This window comes from Aquarana catesbeiana, linkage group LG10 (assembly GCF_042186555.1).
Source record: "Aquarana catesbeiana isolate 2022-GZ linkage group LG10, ASM4218655v1, whole genome shotgun sequence".
NCBI classification, from domain to species: Eukaryota; Metazoa; Chordata; class Amphibia; order Anura; family Ranidae; genus Aquarana; species Aquarana catesbeiana.
In genome coordinates this window covers 242,535,356-242,558,069 of record NC_133333.1, presented here as the reverse complement: position 1 = coordinate 242,558,069, position 22,714 = coordinate 242,535,356, and the positions used below count along the sequence as shown (strand labels likewise).

The window sequence follows — 22,714 nt, the reverse complement described above, 5'->3', positions numbered from 1 at the left end:
TCTGTAGTGCCCACAGCGCTGCAAACGATCTCTCCATCTCTCCTCTCACACTGTACCGATCGGTACAGAGAGGGGAGGGAGGAAGCGGCGTCATGACATGACGCCGGTTTGTTTACAAGTGATGCTCCGTCATTTGACGGGAGTGATCACGTGGTAAACTGCCGCTATCTGTGGCCTTTTACCGTGATGCGCCGGGTCCCCCGGACCTGGCGGTCACGGATGTTCCTGGGTGCGTGCCCCAGGGGGCGCGCGGGATCTCGATTTTGTGAGGACGTCCCCTGGACACTCACCCAGAATAAGCTGACCGCGCTGTAGCCGTCTTTCGGCTATGGCCCGGTCGGCAAGTGTACACACAGCACCCCATATTGACAGAAAAACACAGAATTGTTGACATTTTGCAGATTTATTACAAAAGAAAAACTGAAATATCACATGGTCCTAAGTATTCAGACCCTTTGCTCAGTATTTTTAGTAGAAGCACTCTTTTGATCTAATACAGTCATGAGGCTTTTTGGGAAAATTGCAACAACTTCACACCTGGATTTGGGGATCCTCTGCCATTCCTCCTTGCAGATCCTCTCCAGTTCTGTCAGGTTGGATGGTAAACGTTGGTGGACAGCCATTTTTAGGTCTCTCCAGAGATGCTCAATTGGGTTTTCGTCCAGGATATCCCTGTACTTTGCCACATTCATCTTTCCCTCAAATGCAACCAGTCGTCCTGTCCCTGCAGCTGAAAAACACCCCCACAGCATGATGCTGTCACCACCATGCTTCACTGTTGGGACTGTATTGGACAGGTGATGAGCAGTGCCTGATTTTCTCCACACATACCACTTAGAATTAAGGCCAAAAAGTTCTGTATTGGTCTCATCAGACCAGAGAATCTTATTTCTCACCATCTCTGAGTCCTTCAGGTGTTTTTTTGTCTTTTTTTTTTTTAAGCAAACTCCATGCAGGCTTTCATGTGTCTTGCACTGAGGAAAGGCTTCCGTCTGGCCACTCTGCCATAAAGCCCCGACTGGTGGAGGGCTGCAGTGATGGTTGACTTTCTACAACTTTCTCCCATCTCCCGACTGCATCTCTGGAGCTCAGCCACAGTGATCTTTGGGTTCTTCTTTACCTCTCTCACCAAGGCTCTTCTCCCCCGATAGCTCAGTTTGGCCGGACGGCCAGCTCTATGAAGGGTTCTGATCGTCCCAAATGTCTTCCATTTAAGGATTATGGAGGCCACTGTGCTCTTATGCCCCGTACACACGGTCGGACTTTGTTCGGACATTCCGACAACAAAATCCTAGCATTTTTTCCGACGGATGTTGGCTCAAACTTGTCTTGCATACACACGGTCACACAAAGTTGTTGGAAAATCCGATCGTTCTGAACGCGGTGACGTAAAACACGTACGTCGGGACTATAAACGGGTCAGTGGCCAATAGCTTTCATCTCTTTATTTATTCTGAGCATGCGTGGCACTTTGTCCGTCGGATTTGTGTACACACGATCGGAATTTCCGACAACGGATTTTGTTGTCGGAAAATTTTATCTCCTGCTCTCCAACTTTGTGTGTCGGAAAATCAGATGGAAATTGTCCGATGGCGCCCACACACGGTCGGAATTTCCGACAACACGCTCCGATCGGACATTGTCCATCGGAAAATCCGACTGTGTGTACGGGGCATTAGAAACCTTAAGTTCAGCAGAAATATTTTTGTAACCTTGGCCAGATCTGTGCCTTGCCACAATTCTGTCTCTGAGCTCTTCAGGCAGTTCCTTTTGACCTCATGATTCTCATTTGCTCTGACATGCACTGTGAGCTGTAAGGTCTTATATAGACAGGTGTGTGGCTTTCCTAATCAAGTCCAATCAGTATAATCAAACACAGCTGGACTCAAATGAAGGTGTAGAACCATCTCAAGGATGATCAGAAGAAATGGACAGCACCTGAGTTAAATATATGAGTGTCACAGAAAAGGGTCTGAATACTTAGGACCATGTGATATTTCAGTTTTTCTTTTTTAATCTGCAAAAATGTCAACAATTCTGTGTTTTTCTGTCAATATGGGGCTCTCTCTCGCTCTCTCTCTCATTTTAGAACCTGCAGCTTGGCATTGCATGCTCTCAATAAGTCTAAGATCTACCAGAACACCCAAATCCTTCTCCATTATTGAATATAAAAGTGAAGAAGCCCGGATTGTATTGTGGATGTCTATGATCCACATGACTGCATTTGTGAAAGCTGCTGTGGAGATTTTAATTAAGACCGTGCAATTAAGCAGACAGTGCTCTTTCCGTTAAGACATGAGGTGATTAACAAGAACCGGCACCTTACACAACCGGCTCAGACAGGGAACATGGCCAGCTGTCATACACAGTCTCCACTTTCTGGATGTCTGTATGAATTCCCAGCATGCCTTCTTTTAGTTACCTGTGACTTTGCTTGGCGCTGCTAATCCATCCTTTACTGGGGGGAACGAAGAATAAATTCCACTTATTGCTCTTTCATCTCAGCTGATCATATATGGGAACAGCATGTAGTTTTAGAAGAGAAATCCTTACTCTAAAGGGTCTAATTTAAAAAAACAAAACAAAAACATAGCTGTTTTGTCCAGCTAATCTGCAATGTTCGTTCTTAGGCAAAACGAATGTTATTAGGATGGTTTCTCTTCTGCATTAAATGTTGTGTTTTTTTTTTTTTTTTTTTTTTTTTTTTTTTTTTAATGGGTGGTAATAAAATGCCATATTATGGCCATTAAATGGTGCTGAGGAGTATAGGAAATACAAATGTCTATTCTAGAGCATGCTAGGGAAAGGAATTATCAAGTTTAAAAAACCTTCAAGACAATAGCATAATCTGCTAGTATGCATCGCATACTAGCAGATTGTTATACTTGCCTTAGAACGAAGCTCCTGCAGCACGCTTGGCCATCGCTGAGGAGGCTGACCTGTTTCCTTCCGGGTACGTGGGCTTCGGCGCTATGAGTGGCCGGAGCCGTGATGACGTCACATTCATGTGCGTGGGAGTCCTCCTTTCCGGCACGACCAGACCTTCAGAGTGCATACGCCTCTGACGTCAGCGGCTGCATGCAAGGTGAATATCTCCTAAACCATGCAGGTTTAGGAGATATTAATTTTTACCTACTGGGTAGGCCTTATTATAGGCTTACCTGTAGGTAAAAATGACCAAGCGGGTTATACAACCGCTTTAATGTAACCAATGATTGCCTTTTAGTTGCTAATTCCCTCTAGCCTCCTCTAGAATTTTAAAGCGGCTCTAAAGCCTAAATTCTATGCAACACTACCTGTTTTCCCCCCATCCCTAAACACATACCTGGCTCCCCTCACCACTCCCAACACTGTCCTGGCTTCAGCACCACTCCTTATTCTCTTCCTGGTCTCACAGGGGAGACTGAGGGCAGTGGAGCCATTGGCTCCTGCTGCTGTCAATCAAACACCTGTGAGGAGGCAGTGGGGGGGGGGGGTTTCGCTTACTTGCAGCGGGCAGCTGTACTTGGCTTCCTGAAAACATCACATCACCCTACCTCAGTACTTCTCTCAAGAGCCCTGATGCAAGCAGTAGGCTGGCTCTTGGGAGGAGTTATGCAAATATCAAAATGCTTTGATGGGTGGGTGGCAGTCTGGAAGAGTACAGGGCTCGACAAATCACAGGCGCCATGGTGACTAGAGATTGCGTCCTAGGCCTTTGTCAGCCTTTCGCATCCGCCTCCCACTTGCCGACCGCGCTATAGCTAAAAGACGACTACAGCATGGCCGTCCAGTTCTGGGAGGGCATCTATTGACATCCTCCCAGGACACGCATCAGCCGCACTCTGTGATCGCTGTGTCCTGATCACAGATGGAGGTAAAGAGCCAGTCACATCGGCCCTTTACCATGTGATCAGCTGTGTGCAATCACAGCTGATCACATCTAAACAAAGGCCAATTATCAGCATTTCCTTTCCTCAGCGCTGTCACAGCGTGAGAAAAGGAAAGCCGGCTATCCTGTGACGGGACATTTACACCATCGGTGCCGCCCCGTCGGTGCCGCCCCGTCGGTGCCCATCGGTGCCGCCCCGTCGGTGCCGCCCCGTCGGTGCCCATCGGTGCCGCCCCGTCGGTGCCCATCGGTGCCCATCGGTGCCACCTCATCAGAGCACATCGAGGAAGAATAAAAATTACAGAAATGAAGAAAAGTGTTTTTTTGGGGGGGTTTTTTCCCAAAACGTTTGGTCTTTTTCGTTAGTTTAGCAAAAAATTAAAATGTCCAATGGTAAAAAAATACCACCAAAAGAAAGCTCAATTTGTGTGGAAAAAAATGATAAAAATTTTATATAGGTAACGTGTTGCATGACTGCGCAATTGTCATTCAAATTGTGACAACGCTGAAAATTGGCCTGAGCTGGAAGGGGGTCAAAGTCCCCTGTAGGCAAGTGGTTAAAAAAAGCTGGCTCCTAACTTTTTTTTTTAGCTGGCTCCTAGATTTAAAGCAAATTTGTCAAGCCCTGGAAGAGAGTTGGTCTTCTAGGTAGACTTTATTTGCCTGCAGACTACCCTAGGTAACACCCACATTTTATGCTGAACCTTTGTTGTTGAAAGAACTGAAGCCCAATCAATGAAAGTGGTGGGCCAGGTTGGGGGAAGAAAGAGCTAGTATCATGGGTGCTCAACCTGTTGCCCTCCAGCTGTTGTGGAATGACAAGTCCCATGGGGCATCGTAAGCTGCTGATTTACAAGCATGACTTCCAAAGGCAGAGGCGTGATTGGGTTAGTAGTCCTGCAAGAGCTGGAGGGCCACAGATTGAGCACCCTTGAGCTAGATGATGCTGGGTGGGTGTCCTTCAGCCTGGAAATGAGGCAGGCTCTATCTGGTGTGCTGCAATTTCTAATGTACACTGTGCAATGAAATTTAGAGTAAGCCATTTCAGTGCAGGAGAGGAGCCGGTACAAGACTGAAAGGAAAGCCGGAGTTCAGTTTTAAAGCACACTAACACCCCCATACATGTACAGTGTGATTTCCATAAACCTTTTCTGACCTGTACAACTTCCCGACTGTTAGCTTTCATAAAACCTGGTGCAAAGAAATGCGTCTCCAAACTATTGCCCTCCAGTTTTTCAAGAACTACCATACTGCCATTTCATGTCTGTGAATGTCAGAGTTTTACATTGCCTCATGGGACGTGTAGTTGGGAGATCCCTGTGCTAGACGAACGTCTGATGGAATCCAGTTTCTATGAGGAGCACAAACCTGTGTGCTATTCCGTATAACTGAGCCCCGCTGACCTCGGGACCCTCTGCCAGACATCTTGTTGCATCCCTGCCATAGACCTTCTCAGTTTACTAATCTGCAACAGCTTGCTTTAGGTGGAGATGATAAAAAATAGCCCTCACAGTGGAGAAAAGTCTTTTGTTTACAGAAGAAAAAGCAGATCGTGAATGCGGAGTAGATGACAGCATGCATGTAGGCGGCTTTTCATGTGTAGGAGAAGAATTGTCGCTGATCGGTCTTACCACTCTTGTGCATTCTGTATCGCATGAGGTGCTAATTGATTTGAGAGAAAAAATATATACTATAATTATATAATTTTTTTTTATTTTTTTCTTTTCCTGGAACCTGGCAGTGACCTCACCCCTGGCACCAGTGTTGCCAACCGTCAGTATTTTTACTGGCAGCCAGTAAAAAACAGCAATTTTCTCCTGCCAGTAAATGTTAGTAAAAGGAAAAAGTTCCAGTAAAAAATATGGCTGTGATGTTTGGCTCGGTCCAGAGCCGGCCAAGACCCGAGTGCCTGCTACGGTGTGTTCGGGCAGCTAAACCAAGCTTGGTTTAAACCCAAAACCAAAAATGTGTAATCTATATTGCAGCTTGCCAATCATTTAAGTACTGTACATATAGCTTTTTTTTTATTTTAAGGGTAGAGTAGCACCCTCTTTAATCTTGTATTGCTCATTTGGGCTACTCTGCAGAAAAGTATCCTTTCTATTGGTCCTGGTGATCATCACTGATACACAAATTGATGGGAAGGCCAAAATTCTACACTTGTTAGCAGATTTCTGGTGACAACGGTCAAGGGGAAGTTTCTCCTTGCTTAGGAGAGGTTCCTCTCCCTTCCCGTTGTGTCCTTTGGAAAGAAAGTGAAGGGAGATCTTCCAAACAGGCCACAGACAGCAAACAGCCCTTCAATACTCCATCTAAAACCAAATAAACTGGGTGTGATGATGGACTAAAGGGGGTGAAACAGCAGGAAAGGGCTGAACTGTCCATCGGCATGGCTCCAAAATGTTGACGAAATGCTTGGGCAACGAAGATTTGACCAGGTCGTGCAGAAGGCATGGCCTTCAGTGTTTGGTTACTAAAAAGGCAAGTTAACAACTTTGACCTCATTATTTGCATACGTGTCTCTTGTCAGGGAGGTGTTGAATCCATTGGTTTGGCTTAGTCAACAACAGCATTTTCTGCAGGAAGTGAGCCATGCCAGCTAACTTATTACTCTTTTGAAAGTCTACTCTGAGCTGGCCATCTTATAGATGCAAAAGAGTGATAGACATCGTATGCAAAGGATACCTTTCTGGAAAGCCACAAGTCAAAATGTCCAGTAGCTATAAGTAGCAAAAGCTGCTTGCAAATCTTCAGTCTTCTTATTAAAGTGGAGCTTGGGCCCCACCCCCTTCACCTATCTATTGGCTTCACATTCCGGAAGGGGCTGGACAAAAGGTTCACCTTTTACAGGAACCTTCTATCATTTGTTCATACCTTTTCGGTGCCTAGTTACAGAATATTTAATGGATCTACAGATCTGTTTTCACTGACGTGGCTTCCTGGTGTGTGTGTGTGTGTGTGTGTGTGTTTGTTTTTTTTTTTTGTTTTTTTTATTATTTAAACCTTTGCTGGTCTTGAGTTTCTGGCAGATTCCCTGTTAAAGTCTGTTCCTTAAAGCAGAGTTCCACCCAAAAGTGGAAGCTCCGTTTATTTGCCTCCTCCCCTCCTCCCTTCCTCCCCTCCTCCCTTCCTCCCCTCCTCCCTTCCTCCCCTCCTCCCTTCCTCCCCTCCTCCCTTCCTCCCCTCCTCTCCAGTGCCACATTTGGCACCTTTCTGAGGAGAGGAGTTTTTGACAGGTACCCATCCCCACATACGGGAAAGATAAAAACCCTTAACTCTAAGAGCACACATTTTCCAAGGATGGGGGCTGCTCTTCAGGACTTAGACTGGGAGGGAATTTTGGCATCAATAGACACAGAACAGAAATGGGAATTCTTAAAAAAAACCTCTATGCAAACTCACTGCAAAGTATATTACCATGGGCAATAAGTTTTAAAAGGTTAAAAATAAAACCAATGTGGCTCACGGCCAAAGTTAAAATGGCTATAAATGTGGTGCCTATATTTTAAAAGGGATCAAATTCTTTACCAAGTAACTATAGACCTGTTAGTTTAACTTCTATAGTCGGGAAGATACTGGAGAGTTTAATAAAAGACCACATAGACGAGTTCTTGATGGAAAAAATTATTTTAAGCAGCAGACAGCATGGATTCATGAAAGACAGAAGTAGTCAAATCTGATTTCTTTTTAAGAAGAGGTAAGTAAAACCTTGGACAGAGGGGGGCTGTGGACGTGGTATACTTGGACAGAGGGGGGCTGTGGACGTGGTATACTTGGACAGAGGGGGGCTGTGGACGTGGTATACTTGGACAGAGGGGGGGCTGTGGACGTGGTATACTTGGACAGAGGAGTAGCTGTGGACGTGGTATACTTGGACAGAGGGGTGGCTGTGGACGTGGTATACTTGGACAGAGGGGGGGCTGTGGACGTGGTATACTTGGACAGAGGGGGGGCTGTGGACGTGGTATACTTGGACAGAGGGGGGGCTGTGGACGTGGTATACTTGGACAGAGGGGGGGCTGTGGACGTGGTATACTTGGATTTTCCAAAAGCGTTTCAAACAGTTCCCGGCACACGGCTAATGTGTAAGGTAAAGTCTACAGGCTTGAAAAGATCAATTTGTAAATGGGTAGAAAACTGGCTAAAAAAAATGAATTGAGAGAGTAGTGGTTAATGATTCTTACTCTGAACGGTCCAAGGTTATCAGTGGTGTACCCCAAGGTTCAGTGTTGGGACCCTTACTTTTTGTTATCTTTATAAATGATATAGGGTCTGGGATTAAAAGTACCATTTCTGTCTTTGCAGATGACACCAAGCCATGCAGTGGAATAACGTCCTTTACAGGATGTCTCCAATTTACAAGCTGACCTCAATGCACTGTCTAATTGGGCAACTAAGTGGCAAATGAGGTTTAAGGTTGATAAATGTAAAGTTATGCACTTGGGGGCTAAGAATATGCATGCATCATACATACTAGGGGCAGTACAACTGGGGGAATCAATGGTGGAGAAGGATCTGGGGGTTTTGGTAGATCATAAGCTTAATAATAACATGCAATGCCAAACTGCGGTTTCTAAAGCGAGCAAAGTCCTTTCTTGTATTAAGAGAGGTATGGACTCCAGAGAGAGAGATATCATTTTGCCCCTGTACAAATCATTAGTAAGACCTCATCTGGAATATGCAGTTCAGTTTTGGGCACCAGTTCTCAAAAAGGATAATCGGGGAACTGGAAAAAGTGCAGAGAAGGGCAACCAAACTGATAAGAGGCATGGGGGAGCTCAGCTATGAGGAAAGATTATAGGAACTGAATTTATTCTCTCTTGAGAAAAGGAGATTAAGGGGGGATATGCTCAACATGTACAAATACATAAGTGGTCCATATAGTAAACTTGGTGTTGAGTTATTCCCTTTTACAGTCATCGCAAAGGAAAAAGGGGCACGCTTTACGTCTGGAGAAAAAAAGATTTAATCTCCAAATACCGAAAGGTTTCTTCACAGTAAGAGCTGTGAATAAAATGTGGAATAGACTCCCTCCAGATTGAGTTAAAAGGCCTGGATTCTTTCCTAAATGTACATAATATAACTGGGTACTGACATTTACAGTGGAACCTCGGATTACGAGCATAATCAGTTCCAGGAGAATGCTCGTAATCCAAAGTACTCGCATATCAAAGCGAGTTTTCCTATTGAAGTCAATGGAAACGAAAATAATTTGTTCCACATTGACTTCAATGGGATGCGATACCGCATGCGGCCAGAGGCGGGGGGGGGGGCGCCGGAGAGCCTCATAAACTGTCGAAAAGGCCAGAGGACACTTCGGCTGACCTCGGCGAACCTCGGAAAGACTTCCTCCCCGACATTTGCCAAGGTCAGCCGTGCTGTACTCTGGCCTTTCCGTGCATTTCCGAACGTGACGTTCGGCTCTGCTCAGCTCCGACGCCCCCCCACCTCAGGCCAAAAGCAGTACTGCACACCGCTTTGGCCTGAATGGTGCTCATTTTGTGAGACAACACTCTCAAACCAAGTTCCGATTTCTTTTTTTTTAAAATACAGTGCTCGTAATGCGAAATGCTCGTTAACCGCATTACTCGCAATCCGAGGTTCCACTGTATAGGTAAAATTGATCCACGGAAAATCACATTGCCTTTTGGGGAATCATGAAGGATTTTTTCCCCTGCTTTAGCAAATTGGATCATGCTTTGCTGGGGCTTTTTGCCTTCCTTTTTGGATTTTTCAAAATTTTTTCATTTTTGTTTACCAAAAAAAAAAAAAAAAAAATTAAATACCACCAACAGAAAGTTCTGTCTCAAAATGCAAAAAATTCAATTTACGTACAGTGTTGCATGATCGCGCAATTGTCATTTAAAGTGTGACAGTGCTGAAAACAATATAATGAATATAATCGTCGCCATCGCCTATAATTGGTGTTAAAATAAACTCCACCCTTTTAAAGAGCTAATCTTATATGATAGGTTTTGACTGCAGCTAACAATTGAGTGTGCTCACCGACTAACTCTCAATGTGTACATATAAGTGTGGTGCAATCAACTATATACACATTAGTATTGAGAGTTGGTGAATATTCTTGATATGACTACATCAAAATAACTTATATTCAAATCAGAAAAACTATATCAAATGACGCACAACTTGTGTAAAACATATAAAATAATACACCGTATATGTAACAGTCCCAACAGTAGAGATCCACCACTGCGTACACTGAAAAGAAGTAACCGTTCAAAATATTATCTTCCACTGTGTTCGGTGTCCACCACCTCCAGATAAAGTGCCTTCTCACCTCCAATATATGACCCCACTACAGAGTCATTCAGACCCTAGTGTACTCCACTCAGTATAACGCCAGACCATTCCTCCTACTCCTGAATCGGAATTCTCCCTTTCTTGGTACTTATTCCTCAGCACATCATGCCATGGAAAAAGAAACCATAGTGCTCTCCATTTCCAAATGTTTTTCTTTAAAACAACACATGAATAAAAAAACTCGCAGGGATATATAAAAATCCGCTCACCACGCTGCTAGAAATGGCTACTTCTGGCATCTCAAGCAATGACTTCTTCCACCCGTACGCGTTACACCCCCCTCGTATGGGCTTCTTCAGCAGAAAGCTGAAAATTGGCTTGGGCAGGAAGGGGGTAAAAGTGCCCAGTAGGCAAGTGGTTAAAAAGATGGGGGCAAAGTACTGCATGTCCAGTAATAAAAATGGAAGGGAGATGACTTGCTCTTCAACGAACAAGCTTTACTCTACTCTAAAGGGAATCCACCACAAATTCATGCAATTCAAATCCAGTGTATAGTCAAGAGAAAAATTTGCAGGTGGTCTCGCATGAAAGCAAATCTGTAGATACAGTTGACATCCTATAACTAGGCATCTAAGGGTATAGAGAATTTCAGAAAAAAAGTGACACGACTTCTTTAAAAGTCCGTGGGCTGCAAATTGCACAAGCACGATCCACAGCTACATCTTCTTACTACCAGCTGCCAATGTCTGCTGGGATTTGTGGTCAATTAGCAACAGGATTGAAAGTAACACTTGATTCCTGTGCAACCTTTATTTTTCCTGAGTCCCTCTTCTCCCCCTAAAAGTAATTTCCCACAGCATATCCATATATTCAGCATTTACCAGTGTTTACATTTTTTTATTTTTTTATTTTTTTTAAGGATCGAAGGAAATAAATATTAACGCTTTTTTTTTTCATCAGAAACCCTAAAGCGGGTGACTTATTTGTGGGGTCTGAGTGTCCCTGCAATCAGGCAGCTTTGCTGAAAGCCGCTACTCAGAGCGGCTAATGATTCCTCGCCGCTCTGTGATGTACTGTGCTCATTAGGTATCCAAACATCAACCTGCAGCTTTCTCTGCCCTCAAAGCTTTATCCGTCCAGTTGCCATGGAGACGAGCGTACAGTCTCCTCGCTCGGCCGGTGACGGATGCTGCTCCCAGTAGGATTGTGATTGAGGGTAGGATTATTAAATGTTTCTTGGCACAGCCCAGCACCTGCCTATCCCTTTACAGCCTTCATAAGTCGGAGCCCACATAGCTGTTTGTGTTCATCATGTGCGTCGTGATCCTCTGCAGATCATATTATATTATGCCACAGTTTGAGTTCTGATGGTAAGCTTTGATTTAACCCTATTCCACAACCACAAAAAAAAAATGACTGCTAGCTTCCACTTAAATTATTCATTGGATTCCAAAACTCTTTCTGCTGCAGGCAGCAAAAAGTGGAAGGAAGATAAAACCCACGGCTGGATAGATCCATGGATTCCTGCTGCAATACCAACTTTTGATCCTACCATCTGTGTTTAATAACAGAACTTGAGATTAGTCGCGGCAGATGAGGCTTTTCCAGTCATCCAGTTGGGTGATCCCATGCCCATTGCACCTTCACTTTCCTGCTCTTAGCTGACAGGAGAAGAACATGGCATGGTCTTTTGTTGAAGAACATGGCATGGTCTTTTGTTGACGAGCATGGCATGGTCTTTTGTTGACGAGCATGGCATGGTCTTTTGTTGACGAGCATGGCATGGTCTTTTGTTGACGAGCATGGCATGGTCTTTTGTTGACGAGCATGGCATGGTCTTTTGTTGACGAGCATGGCATGGTCTTTTGTTGACGAGCATGGCATGGTCTTTTGTTGACGAGCATGGCATGGTCTTTTGTTGACGAGCATGGCATGGTCTTTTGTTGACGAGCATGGCATGGTCTTTTGTTGACGAGCATGGCATGGTCTTTTGTTGACGAGCATGGCATGGTCTTTTGTTGACGAGCATGGCATGGTCTTTTGTTGACGAGCATGGCATGGTCTTTTGTTGACGAGCATGGCATGGTCTTTTGTTGACGAGCATGGCATGGTCTTTTGTTGACGAGCATGGCATGGTCTTTTGTTGACGAGCATGGCATGGTCTTCTGTTGCTGTAGCCCATCCTATACAAAGACAGCAATGTTGTGAGTTTGGAGATGCCTTCTGCACAGCAGTGCTGTAAAGGGTGGTTAAGTGAGCAGTTGTGCACTTCCATCAGATGTAACATGTCTGACCACTAGGGTGTTTACAATCACAGAATTGCTGCTTACCGGATGTTTTTCATGTCTCCTGACTCCTATAAACTCTAGACTAGAGGCTGTAGCATCTGGAAAAACCCAGAAGTTCAGGATCTGCTGGTGCCTACAATCATTCCTCCTGGCAGTCATTTAAATTCTGTATTTTAATGTTTGGTGGAGCAGCAAACAAATCCTTTGACTATGTTTTATGCTATACAAAGTTTGTGTATCCAAGACAGTAACTTCTGGCTACATTTGCGTAAATCAATATATATGAGTTGGACAATGGAACTTCTAATAAATATCAACTTATATAATGTTTGTTTCCTTGCCAGTTCTCTGTAGTACATTATAAAGCCTCGATTAATATTTGCTAGTACTTTTTGACCTTTTTTATGAATATTCTCCATAGCGCTTTTTCACCTCTTGATGATTTTCACCTCTTGATGAATGTTCCCTGTAGTACTTTCTCCCTCCTTGATTAATTTTACCTGTAGTACCTTCTCCCTCCTTGATGAATGTTCCCTTTTAGTACCTTCTCCCTCCTTTGATGAATGTTTCCTCTGCAGTATTTTCTCACTTATTGATGAATGTTTCCTGTAGTACTTTTTCACATTGAGCTGAATATTCTCCCTAGTACTCTCTCACCCCTTGATGAATGTTCCCCATTATACTTTTCCACCCCTTGATGAATGTTTCCCATTATACTTTTCCACCCCTTGATGAATGTTTCCCAAAGTACTTTTTCACATTGAGATGAATATTCTCCCTAGTACTCTTTCACCCCTTGATGAATGTTCCCCATAGTACTTTCTCAACTCTTGATAAAGATTTCCCATAGTACTTTTTGACATTGAGATGAATAGTCTCATTGGTACTTTTTCATCCCTTTGTGAAAGTTCCCCGTAGTACTTTTTCACCCCTTGTTGAAATCCCCATAGCATTTTCTCACCCCTCGTTGAATGTTTCCTAGTACTTTTTCATCTCACTGAATAATCTCCATAGCACTTTATCACCCCTTGATGAATGTTCTCCATAGTACTTCTCAGCTCTTGATGAATGTTTCCCATAGTTCTTTTTCAACTCTTGATGAATGTTTCCTGTAGTACTTTTTCACATTGAGCTGAAATATTCTACATAGCAATTTTTCACCCCTTGATGACTGTTCCCTGTAGTACTTTTTCACCCCTTTGTTGAAATTTCCCCATAGCACTTTCTCAACTCTTGATGAATCTCACCCCCTCAGTGTATGTTTCCTAATACTTTTTCACCTCTCTGAAAATTCTCCATAGCATTTTCTCACCCCTTGATGTTTTTCATTCCCCGATGAATGAATGTTCCCTGTAGCAATTTTCTTAACTCTCGAATGTTCCCCATAGTACTTTCTCAGCTCTTGATGCATGTTTCCCGTAGTCCTTGTTTACCTCCTTGATTTAATAATTTTCATCTCCTGATGAATATTCTACATAATACTTTCTCACCCCTTGATGAACATTCCCCTGTAGTAGTTTCAACACTGAATGTTCCCTACGGTACTTTCTTTTTTTCTGTAAAACGACCCCCTTGTATGTATTTTAGTTATGTATTTAGCGGAGTGACTGTAGTTCAGCTTTAGACAAGTAAACCTTAGAGGAAAAATATCTTACTACTTCATGTCACTAAGATATCTCCAGCCTATTCTAAATGGATATTTGGAGTTCTCATCTCTGTTTAGCTTATAGGTGGGCTTCCTTCATTGTGCAAAAAATACATGTAAAGTGTTTTGAATTCCTTCAAAGTCTTCTCAGCTTATCCCTTTTTCCCCTTCCATCTTACAGGTGCTGAGGATGTGGTCATGGCTTTCTCCAGATCAGAGGCAGAAGACCGAAGGCAGTAACAACACAGCAGCCATATTTTCTTCCAAGAGCACAGATGGGAAAACCAGAGACACCATTGAATCTTTGGGGGCAGGCTGCCATATATCTGGATTGCTCTTCGCCCTCCCCCCTTGTTTTTATGACCTCTTCCAATGTCCTAAAATATTTTTCTTGGTATTCTCCATTGTACAGACTCTCATCTTTAACCTCCAGTGTCTGCTCCCACCAACCAAACGTCAGGGGAGGCACAGAACCCGAGGCATCACGGGAAACGGAACGGCTTGCCACCGCAGAAGCAAACTCCTCTCACCAGAGGTTCAGTCGATATGGCAGAAGCCTTTATCTCCATGATTTATTATTTCCGCCATAACGTTTTATTTTTGCGTTGACGCTCCCGTTCCTGGATAGCAAGGTTTTACCTACACTTGCTACGAATACCGTTTTTCAATGTGGTGTGAACCCGGAGCGAGTGTAACTCGGCCATGGGATGGCTGCTTTGTGGCTTCTGTGCTCACCGTCACATATTTTCATAATGACTTTTAAATTTTGTTTTTGTAATTGCATTTTTTTTTTTTTTTTTAATTTGTTTTTATTTTGTTAACATTGGCGCTTTTGGCTGTTACGACACTGTTTTCCTGACTTGAAAAAAAAAAAAAGTGAGCGAGCTTTCTGCAGTATTTATTACAAGTGTGAGGAAAGCGCGAGCTTCACTCCTTGTTATCACTCTTTTGGAAGCATGTGAGTTTTAACTTGTGTTTTTTTTTTTTTTTTAATTCATTTATTTTATTTTTTTAATGAGCCCGAGGAAATCGCGGGACTGAGAAACACGGCCGCGAAATTGCACCGTTTGGGACTCTGACAGAGGATGAAAGAATACATAGTGCTGTCTTTTACTGTGTTGTCGTATTGGTGTGACCAGAATTTTTTTTTCTTTATTATTTTCTTTTTTTTTCCCCCCCTCTGCGTTCTCTGTGCCATAACCGAAGTGGTTCTCAAGCCTGTCCTTGGCGTGGAAAAATATCCTGAACCTCGTGGAGCAGCCTCTTTTGTGACTTGGACCAAAAGCTTACTGTATCGGTTTATCAGGGATGAGGCATCGAGGCACGGAGCACTTTGTGCCTCGGTAAGGTTGTGTGTAACCTTATAAACTGAGAAGTTCAAAATGAAGCTAGCCATAGAGATTGTTCACAAATTGGTCGATAATCGAGTAGTATGATGAGGCCTTTTAAAACTGCCATAGGTTGGGTGTCTTGATCGACCTCCATGACTCTGCTGCAAACATAGAGGGTTGAGGAGGAGTTTCATAGTGGGCAAAGCAATGGGTTTTGTTTTCATTCGAGTAAACTGAAGCTTTTCGGCTCGGTTCACACTGCTGCGACCCCCATTGTCGTGCGATTTCCAGTGCGACGTGCTTGCGACTTAAAGTGATACTAAACACACAGTTTATTTTACATTGACCCTTCTACTTCTGTATGTGGATTATGGCATTGTAATTATTTTAATTAAAAAAAAAAAAAATCTAAGTACCTTTTTCCTAATCGATATCCAGCTGTTACATGACCCAAATCTTTCCCAGCCTGTCTGCAGGGAAACATAAGTAGGAGGAGTTTCCAGTCCTCTGCTGCTGGTCACATGTTCAAAATGGAAAAACGGCCTTCGGAATACAGTAGGGGTCGGCCAATATTCACTTTTTTTGAAGAATCTCTAACAAACTTACCGATATTTGCTTCAAGTGGCTGTACCGAGCATCACCCTGGTACTATTCTTTAGAGCGGGTGATCGGCTTTCTTGTAATAACCGATGCGGCTCAGCAGCCACTCAGCCGTTATCACAAGTAGCGGGAGGGGACTCCACCCTCCCACCATCTAGTGGGCAGTTTAAAAAAAATTTTTTCGAACTCTCAGTTACGTATCTGTTAGCAAATCAGGGGTGCTGGTGACGTTCCAGGACCCCGTGGGTAAGGACGGAAGTGGTGTCAGCTTGGGAGCAGACCACCTCTACATCTCCAGTGCTGTGAGCACCTCCAACGGCCCTGCTTTACTACCAGATACGTACTGAAAGTTGTAAAATTTTTAAACTGACCACTAGATGGTGGTTTAATTTCTTTACATACTCACAGGAGCAACGGGGGGGGGGGGGGGGGGAATCACAGGCGATTCGGACAGGAATCGCACCGCTTTCTTGTTCAAATCACATGCAATTCTTTGCAGTGGCAGTGCAATTTGCACCCATTCATTTTGTATTAACACAAATCGCGCCGCAACTGGTTTCGGTTTCAGGAGCTTCTGGGCGAGTACCGATACTCGCTCAAATGCTTGGTATCAACCCTGATTATCGGTGCATCCCTGATTAAATAATATCAATAAACCTGTTTTTAATCGTCATACAAATATATATTTGGAATCAAATCCTTGTAATTTTGTGGAAATAACGTGGTGTGTGCAGATTTCTGCCAGTCACAGGTTGTCGCACCCTTCCAGTCTCTTAGAATAACAGGGAGGTGAATCCTCCATTAATCCACGTGTAATATCCCGTCCCTATTGTGTTTAGCTGGTTTAGTGTAGGAGGAGAGAGGGAGTGGGCTGTCATTTACCACTGTGTATATGCCCACATATGTGACTCTATAGTCACATGGGATGCTCAGATGTGATGGAGAGGAAATGCTCAGCATAGAAAATCACTAAAACTGAGCATGTGCAGAGTTGCCACCACAGCTGCAAAATTCCTAGCTGAATTGGAGACATGGACAGAAGGGGGAGATAGAGAGCAGCAGGATCAACCAGGTTTTTGCAGAATACAGAAAACGAATCTTATAGTGACTGAGTATGAACAGCATGTAATACACCATTTATTGCTTTTTATGATGTGGGTTTAATGTCACTCTTTAAGGAGTCTAGGGCACTCAAGTCGCATCAGAGTAGTGCAGGAAACATTTTAAAAGTCACTGCGGCTTGAGTCGCATTGATTTGAACGACCGCAATTAAAATGTGTTTTTAATTGTCACGCGACTTTATGTATCGCAAGGCAGAAGAACGTCGCCGGCACACCGTGGGTCTCCAATGTGGGTCCAAAGCTTTTTATTCAGCGATCTCATTGGTATAGAAAAAAACAACATTTCGGAGCCACGCAGGACCCCTTCATCAGGCATGTGACAAAACGTGTTCCAACCAAGAAACTGTAACATGTAAATAACCTTCCAGCAATCGGTGAGCAGAAAATGTGGCCAAACCACACCCCTTGACACCATAATGATGTTCTGCGTCGCAAGCAAAGTCGCAGCAGTGTGAACCAGGGATGATTCTACAATAACTCAATACCCAGTGAGCACAGGAGGATTTTAATATATACTTAGACTAAGATAGGGCACTCGAAAATTAATGGGGGTTCTATTGTTTCGCACAGTGCTGTCAGTTTTACACTGTGAGCATGTTTACAGGAGAGCACTGGTATAACCTCATCAGTGTGCTGCTGATCTTTTATTATCCAGTGTGACTGGGGGGGTGGGGTGGGGGGGGTTCCTTGACCAGGCCGTAACCGTACTTAACTGCACTAGAGGTCAGGGACCATGCTGTGCTCTCTGGCAGGCGTGCCTAGATCTCATGACAGCCTGAGCAGAATTACAAATCCTGTAGTAGGCAAGAGAAGGTCACAAGTGAGCGGTTTAGCTTTGCGACACCCGCCTGCAAAGAAATCTACGGGCGTGTTGGAAGTTTTTTGCCATATGTGAAAAATCCATCAGCTGAACTTGTTGGACTTTTCTTATTTATTAAAGCTGTGGATATATCTGCTGTGTATGGCAAGCTGGCGATCAGGGCATAAAATGTCACTTCCACTGTGTTATGTTACTTGTTTAGATAAATAGGAAGCACTATGGGTTTTAATGGCTGGTTTGTGATTTGCTACCCATGGGGGGGGGGCCATAAAGGTCCCGCATGTTAAGATAAAGCCTTTCCTCTAAGGCAGGCCATAGATGACACAATTTTTTTTTCTTTCCTTCCATCACAGGTTGCAGGAAAGAAAATTGCTCGATACCCCCATCACCAGTTAGTGTTGATGCTGGAATGCCTCCCCCAGCACTATTGTATTCTGCCAGCAGGGGGCTCAGGGAGCCTTCACGACTGGCAGAACACAAGGACTACTGCTAGCGGCTGTAGCCGCTGGCAGGAATCCTATGTAGAAAAATCCAACAGGCCGGTTGTACCCAAGTCAATTGATGGATCCCCGCTGAACCGGCCGAATTTCAGTCCATGTATGGGTCACCTTACAGGTTGCCTAATCATACAAGTCCTCCTAGTAAAATTCTGCATTCTTATAGCAATTGAGGGGATCTCTCCCCAAGAAAAGGGTGCTTGGGCAATTCACATTCACAAAAGAGAACATTTCCAGTGATGTTAATAATTAAATACTTTAATTGATCCTGGATGGGGCCATATTGAGTCTGCAGTATCCAGAACTCCAGCGGCATGCAGCTTTCTGCTATAGAAGGAGAGATTGGATAGACAGCCACAACCATGACTTTCTATGAAAGACTGTTCACAGAAAAAAAAAAAATAATTAGTAAAACAACGTGTCCGCTATAGAAGGTTGTTTTTAACCACTTCAGCGCCAGAAGATTTACCCCCTTAATGACCAGGTCGTTTTTTGCGATATGGCACTGCGCCGCTTTAACTGACAATTGCGCGGTCGTGCGACGTTGTACCTAAACGAAATTGACGTCCTTTTCCCACAAATAGAGCTTTCTTTTGGTGGTATTTGATCACCTCCTGCGGTTTTTAGTTTTTGCACTATAAACAAAAAAGAGCGACAATTTTGAAAAAAACCTAATTTTTTTTTTATATCCGAAAAATTAAAAAACACAAATTTCTTCATCAGTTTAGGCCAGTGATGGCGAACCTTGGCACCCCAGATGTTTTGGAACTACATTTCCCATGATGCTCATGCACTCTGCAGTGTAAGTTTAGCATCATGGGAAATGTAGTTCCAAAATATCTGGGGTGCCAAGGTTCGTCATTGCTGGTTTAGGCCAATATGTATTCTTCTTCTACATATTTAAAAAAAAAAAAAAAAAAACTCAGTAAGCGTATATTGATTTGCGCAAAAGTTGTAGCGTCTACAAAATAAGGGATATATTTATGGCATTTTTATTATAAATGCCTTTTTTGTTTCTCTTTACTAGTAATGGCGGTGATCAGCGATTTTTAGCAGGACTGCGACATTGCAGCACACAGATCGGACACTTTTTTGGGACCAGTGACATTTTATACAGCGATCAGTGCTATAAAAATGCGCTGATTACTGTATGAATGTCACTGGCAGGGAAGGGGTTAACACTAGGGGGCGATCAAGGGGTCAAGTGTGTCCTAGGGAGGTGTTTCCAAGTGGGGGGAGGTGGGGATGGGCTCTGACTGGGAGTACAGGGAGATCCTAATCGCTAGGAACAAACGATCGCACTGTACTCCCCTGACAGAACGGGGATCTGCTTGTTTACATAGACAGATCCCTGTTCTGGCTCTCTGTGGAGAGACCGCGGGTGGCCAGCGGACATCGCAGCCGGCGGACACGTGCATCAGCTCCCCCACCGCGCACCTGCTATAGCTGTTAAAGGGACCGACGTACAGCTACGAGGATTCGCGGGATCGAGCCGACCTGCCGCCGTATAATGACGGCGGCTGGTCGGCAAGCGGTTAAAGTTTATTACCAAAAAGAGGCACAAAAATGCATTGTTGTGAACGTTTTCCATAGGAACCCATGTTAAAAAATTGAATACCCTGCGTTTCTGCAAAAAAGCATGAAAAAACGCATTGGTGTGAATGGAGCCTAAAGGGAACCTGTCATGATAGAAATATGGGAGCTGATAACTGTAGGCTCCTGGACTGTCAATTCTTATCCTTCAGATTTTTAGGGCTTGTTTGATTCGTTATATGGGACTCTGCCCAGCCCTGGATGCAGACGGTTTGCACCCAGGAACGGCGTTTATGGCGGCATACAAACTGGCTAAATGTCCAGCGATTGCGGCACTGAACGAACGCTGCAGCCTAACCGCCCTCCATCACCCATCTATGTCGCTAACCTGAAAAAGCATGTGCTTACCCTGTTTCCCCGAAAATCAGACCTAGCGTGATTGTTGGTGATGGCTGCAATATAAGACCCACCCCCCAAATAAGCCCTAGTTAAAGTCCTTGTAGGTATTATTTTCAGGGTAGGGCTTATTTTCAGGGAAACAGGGTAGGGCTTATTTGGGGGGTAGGGCTTATATTGCAGCCATCACCGACAATCACGCTAGGTCTTATTTTCGGGAAAACAGGGTATCAGCTGTCCAATATGTACCCCTTTATTCCAGGTCATGGATTCCCAAAACAAGGAAGTGAGATGGTCCTCACGTTTGGTGACGGGTTCCCTTAAACCCCTTGCAATCTCTTACCCCATTGCTTTTATTTTATTTTTTTTTTGTAAATACGTTGGTTGCCAATATGAACTTTTATGCTACTAAGAAGTTACAAAGACTGAGCACCCTTACCCTTATACGCAGGCCTTCTTTTTGCCCTTCCCCAACCGTATCTGAAATAAATTTACTTTGGATGGAAAGGCTAATTCAATATTTATCACACATGGTCTTTACACAGAGGTGTACAGGGGGAAAAATGGAGAGAGATCGCCAATCCTCACCCTTAACATTGACTAGGAACAAGCTTACAAAATGCCCACCATCAGGTTGGTTTTGAGACAATCGTATCCCTGGCAGTAGAAGTCATGTTGTGCACTGGATCAGACCGGAACGCGTTGACTGTTTTTTTTTTTTTTTACTCCGTTCCTTCACAGTTGGAGTAGCTTTCAGCACAACTTGGAGGCTCATCTTACACCAGCAGTGCAGAGATTAAATTATCATGTAAATGGTTTGTGAACCACTTTCCCCAGAAATGCTTGATGTCTGCACAGCGAGGAACGCTGGAAGTGAGTGTTGTTTGTCTTTCAGATCAATGTAAACCTTAACAAAGCAACATAAAACCTGCTTATAAACTTCAGCTGCCTCCGTTTTTGTTATTTGGTGAACGGTGATGAATAATTGTTGGGTTTTTCTTGCATTCTTCGGTAAAATGAAATATGAGGGGGGGGGGGGGGTCATCATGCAGGGGACTTTCGAAAAGAGGTCAATTTATCTCCTGGTCAGGTTGGTCTCTCGGATGCCATCAAGGATTTTTCTGGAGGCAATCGTACAGGAGGCTTGGGAGGTGAGGGTGATGGTTGGGGAAAAAAACAAGCCTGCTCTAAGGTAGAGAGGTTGGGAATGGCTGGTTCTGGGCATCTTAAAAGACCCACATATGAGAGTCGGGGTGGTCTCTCGGATTCCATCAAGGATGACCAACTGTGGTGGAACTAACACTGCTGGCTTTGCAGTAAAGCTCACCAGCAGTAAGTTATTTCCACCACAGTTGGTCATCCTTGATGGAATCAGAGAGACCACCCTGACCCTCATATGTAGGTCTTTTAAGGTGCCCTAAACCAGCCATTCCCAACCTCTCTACCTTAGAGCAGGTTTTTTTTTAACCTTTTATGCCAAAGGAACCCTTGCAATCATTTTGTAGGTCTCAGGGAACCTCTAAGATTAGTCCATTGGTGGTCACTAAGAAAGTGCCACATACATTGATGGTGGGAAGAATGTTCTCCTTACACTGGTGGCCAGAATATCACCCTTACAGACATACCTATGGTCCTGATAAAACACAAAAGTGCAGCACTTAATAGGTTACATACACTAAATTACCAAAAGTATTGGACGCCTTTACAGGCACATGAACTTTAATGGCATCCCAGTCTCGAGGCCCATACACGCGATACGAAAAATGTTGTACGACAAGCTGTCTGACGATTTTCGAATCGTTAGTACGGTGCTTTCGACAGCCAATTTTGCTTTTTCGTCAGACAAAAGCTGGATGTGCAAACTATAAAAATGTTTGTTGGATGTGAACTCAACGTCCGATTTTCGTTTCATTAGCATGCTTTTCATACGAAAAAGATCGCTTGCTCAGAAACAAAAGAATACATACAAAACTATTCAACACATTACGTCACTTCTGACGTACGAACATTTTCGTCTTGTGAGTAACCTCTTCACTTTCGACACGAGACTATACCACAAAAAAACGGATGTTCGGTCGTCCGAAAATCTAAGCATGTGTACGAGGCTTTAGTCTGTAGGGTTCAATATCGAGTTGGCCCACCCTTTGTAGCTATAACAGCTTCAACTCTTCATGGAAGGCTGTCCACAAGGTTTAGGAGTGTGTCTATGGGAATGTTTGACCATTCTTCCAAATGTGCATTTGTGCGTTTAGGCGCTGATATTGGATGAGAAGGCCTGGCTCGCAGTCGCCACTCTAATTCATCTTAAAAGGTGTTCTATCAGGTTGAGGTCAGGACTCTGTGCAGGC

The 22,714-nt window shown here is 43.9% G+C and overlaps 1 protein-coding gene and 1 long non-coding RNA gene across 2 annotated transcripts in view; both read left to right on the top strand.

Annotated features, from left to right (window-relative positions):
* The window catches only part of LOC141111341 (uncharacterized), a 367,423-nt gene extending 346,113 nt beyond the window's left edge, over positions 1-21,310 (top strand). Inside the window, exon 2 of the long non-coding RNA XR_012236412.1 lies at positions 17,072-21,310. This is a non-coding gene — a long non-coding RNA (uncharacterized lncRNA). The remainder of the gene's footprint in view (positions 1-17,071) is intronic.
* CTNNBIP1 (catenin beta interacting protein 1) overlaps positions 1-21,310 on the top strand; it is a 62,704-nt gene extending 41,394 nt beyond the window's left edge. The window contains exon 5 of the mRNA XM_073603540.1: positions 14,250-21,310. Within this exon, the coding sequence (XP_073459641.1) occupies positions 14,250-14,308 (59 nt within the window). The 3' untranslated portion in view covers positions 14,309-21,310. The remainder of the gene's footprint in view (positions 1-14,249) is intronic.
* Positions 21,311-22,714: the final 1,404 nt, after the last annotated feature.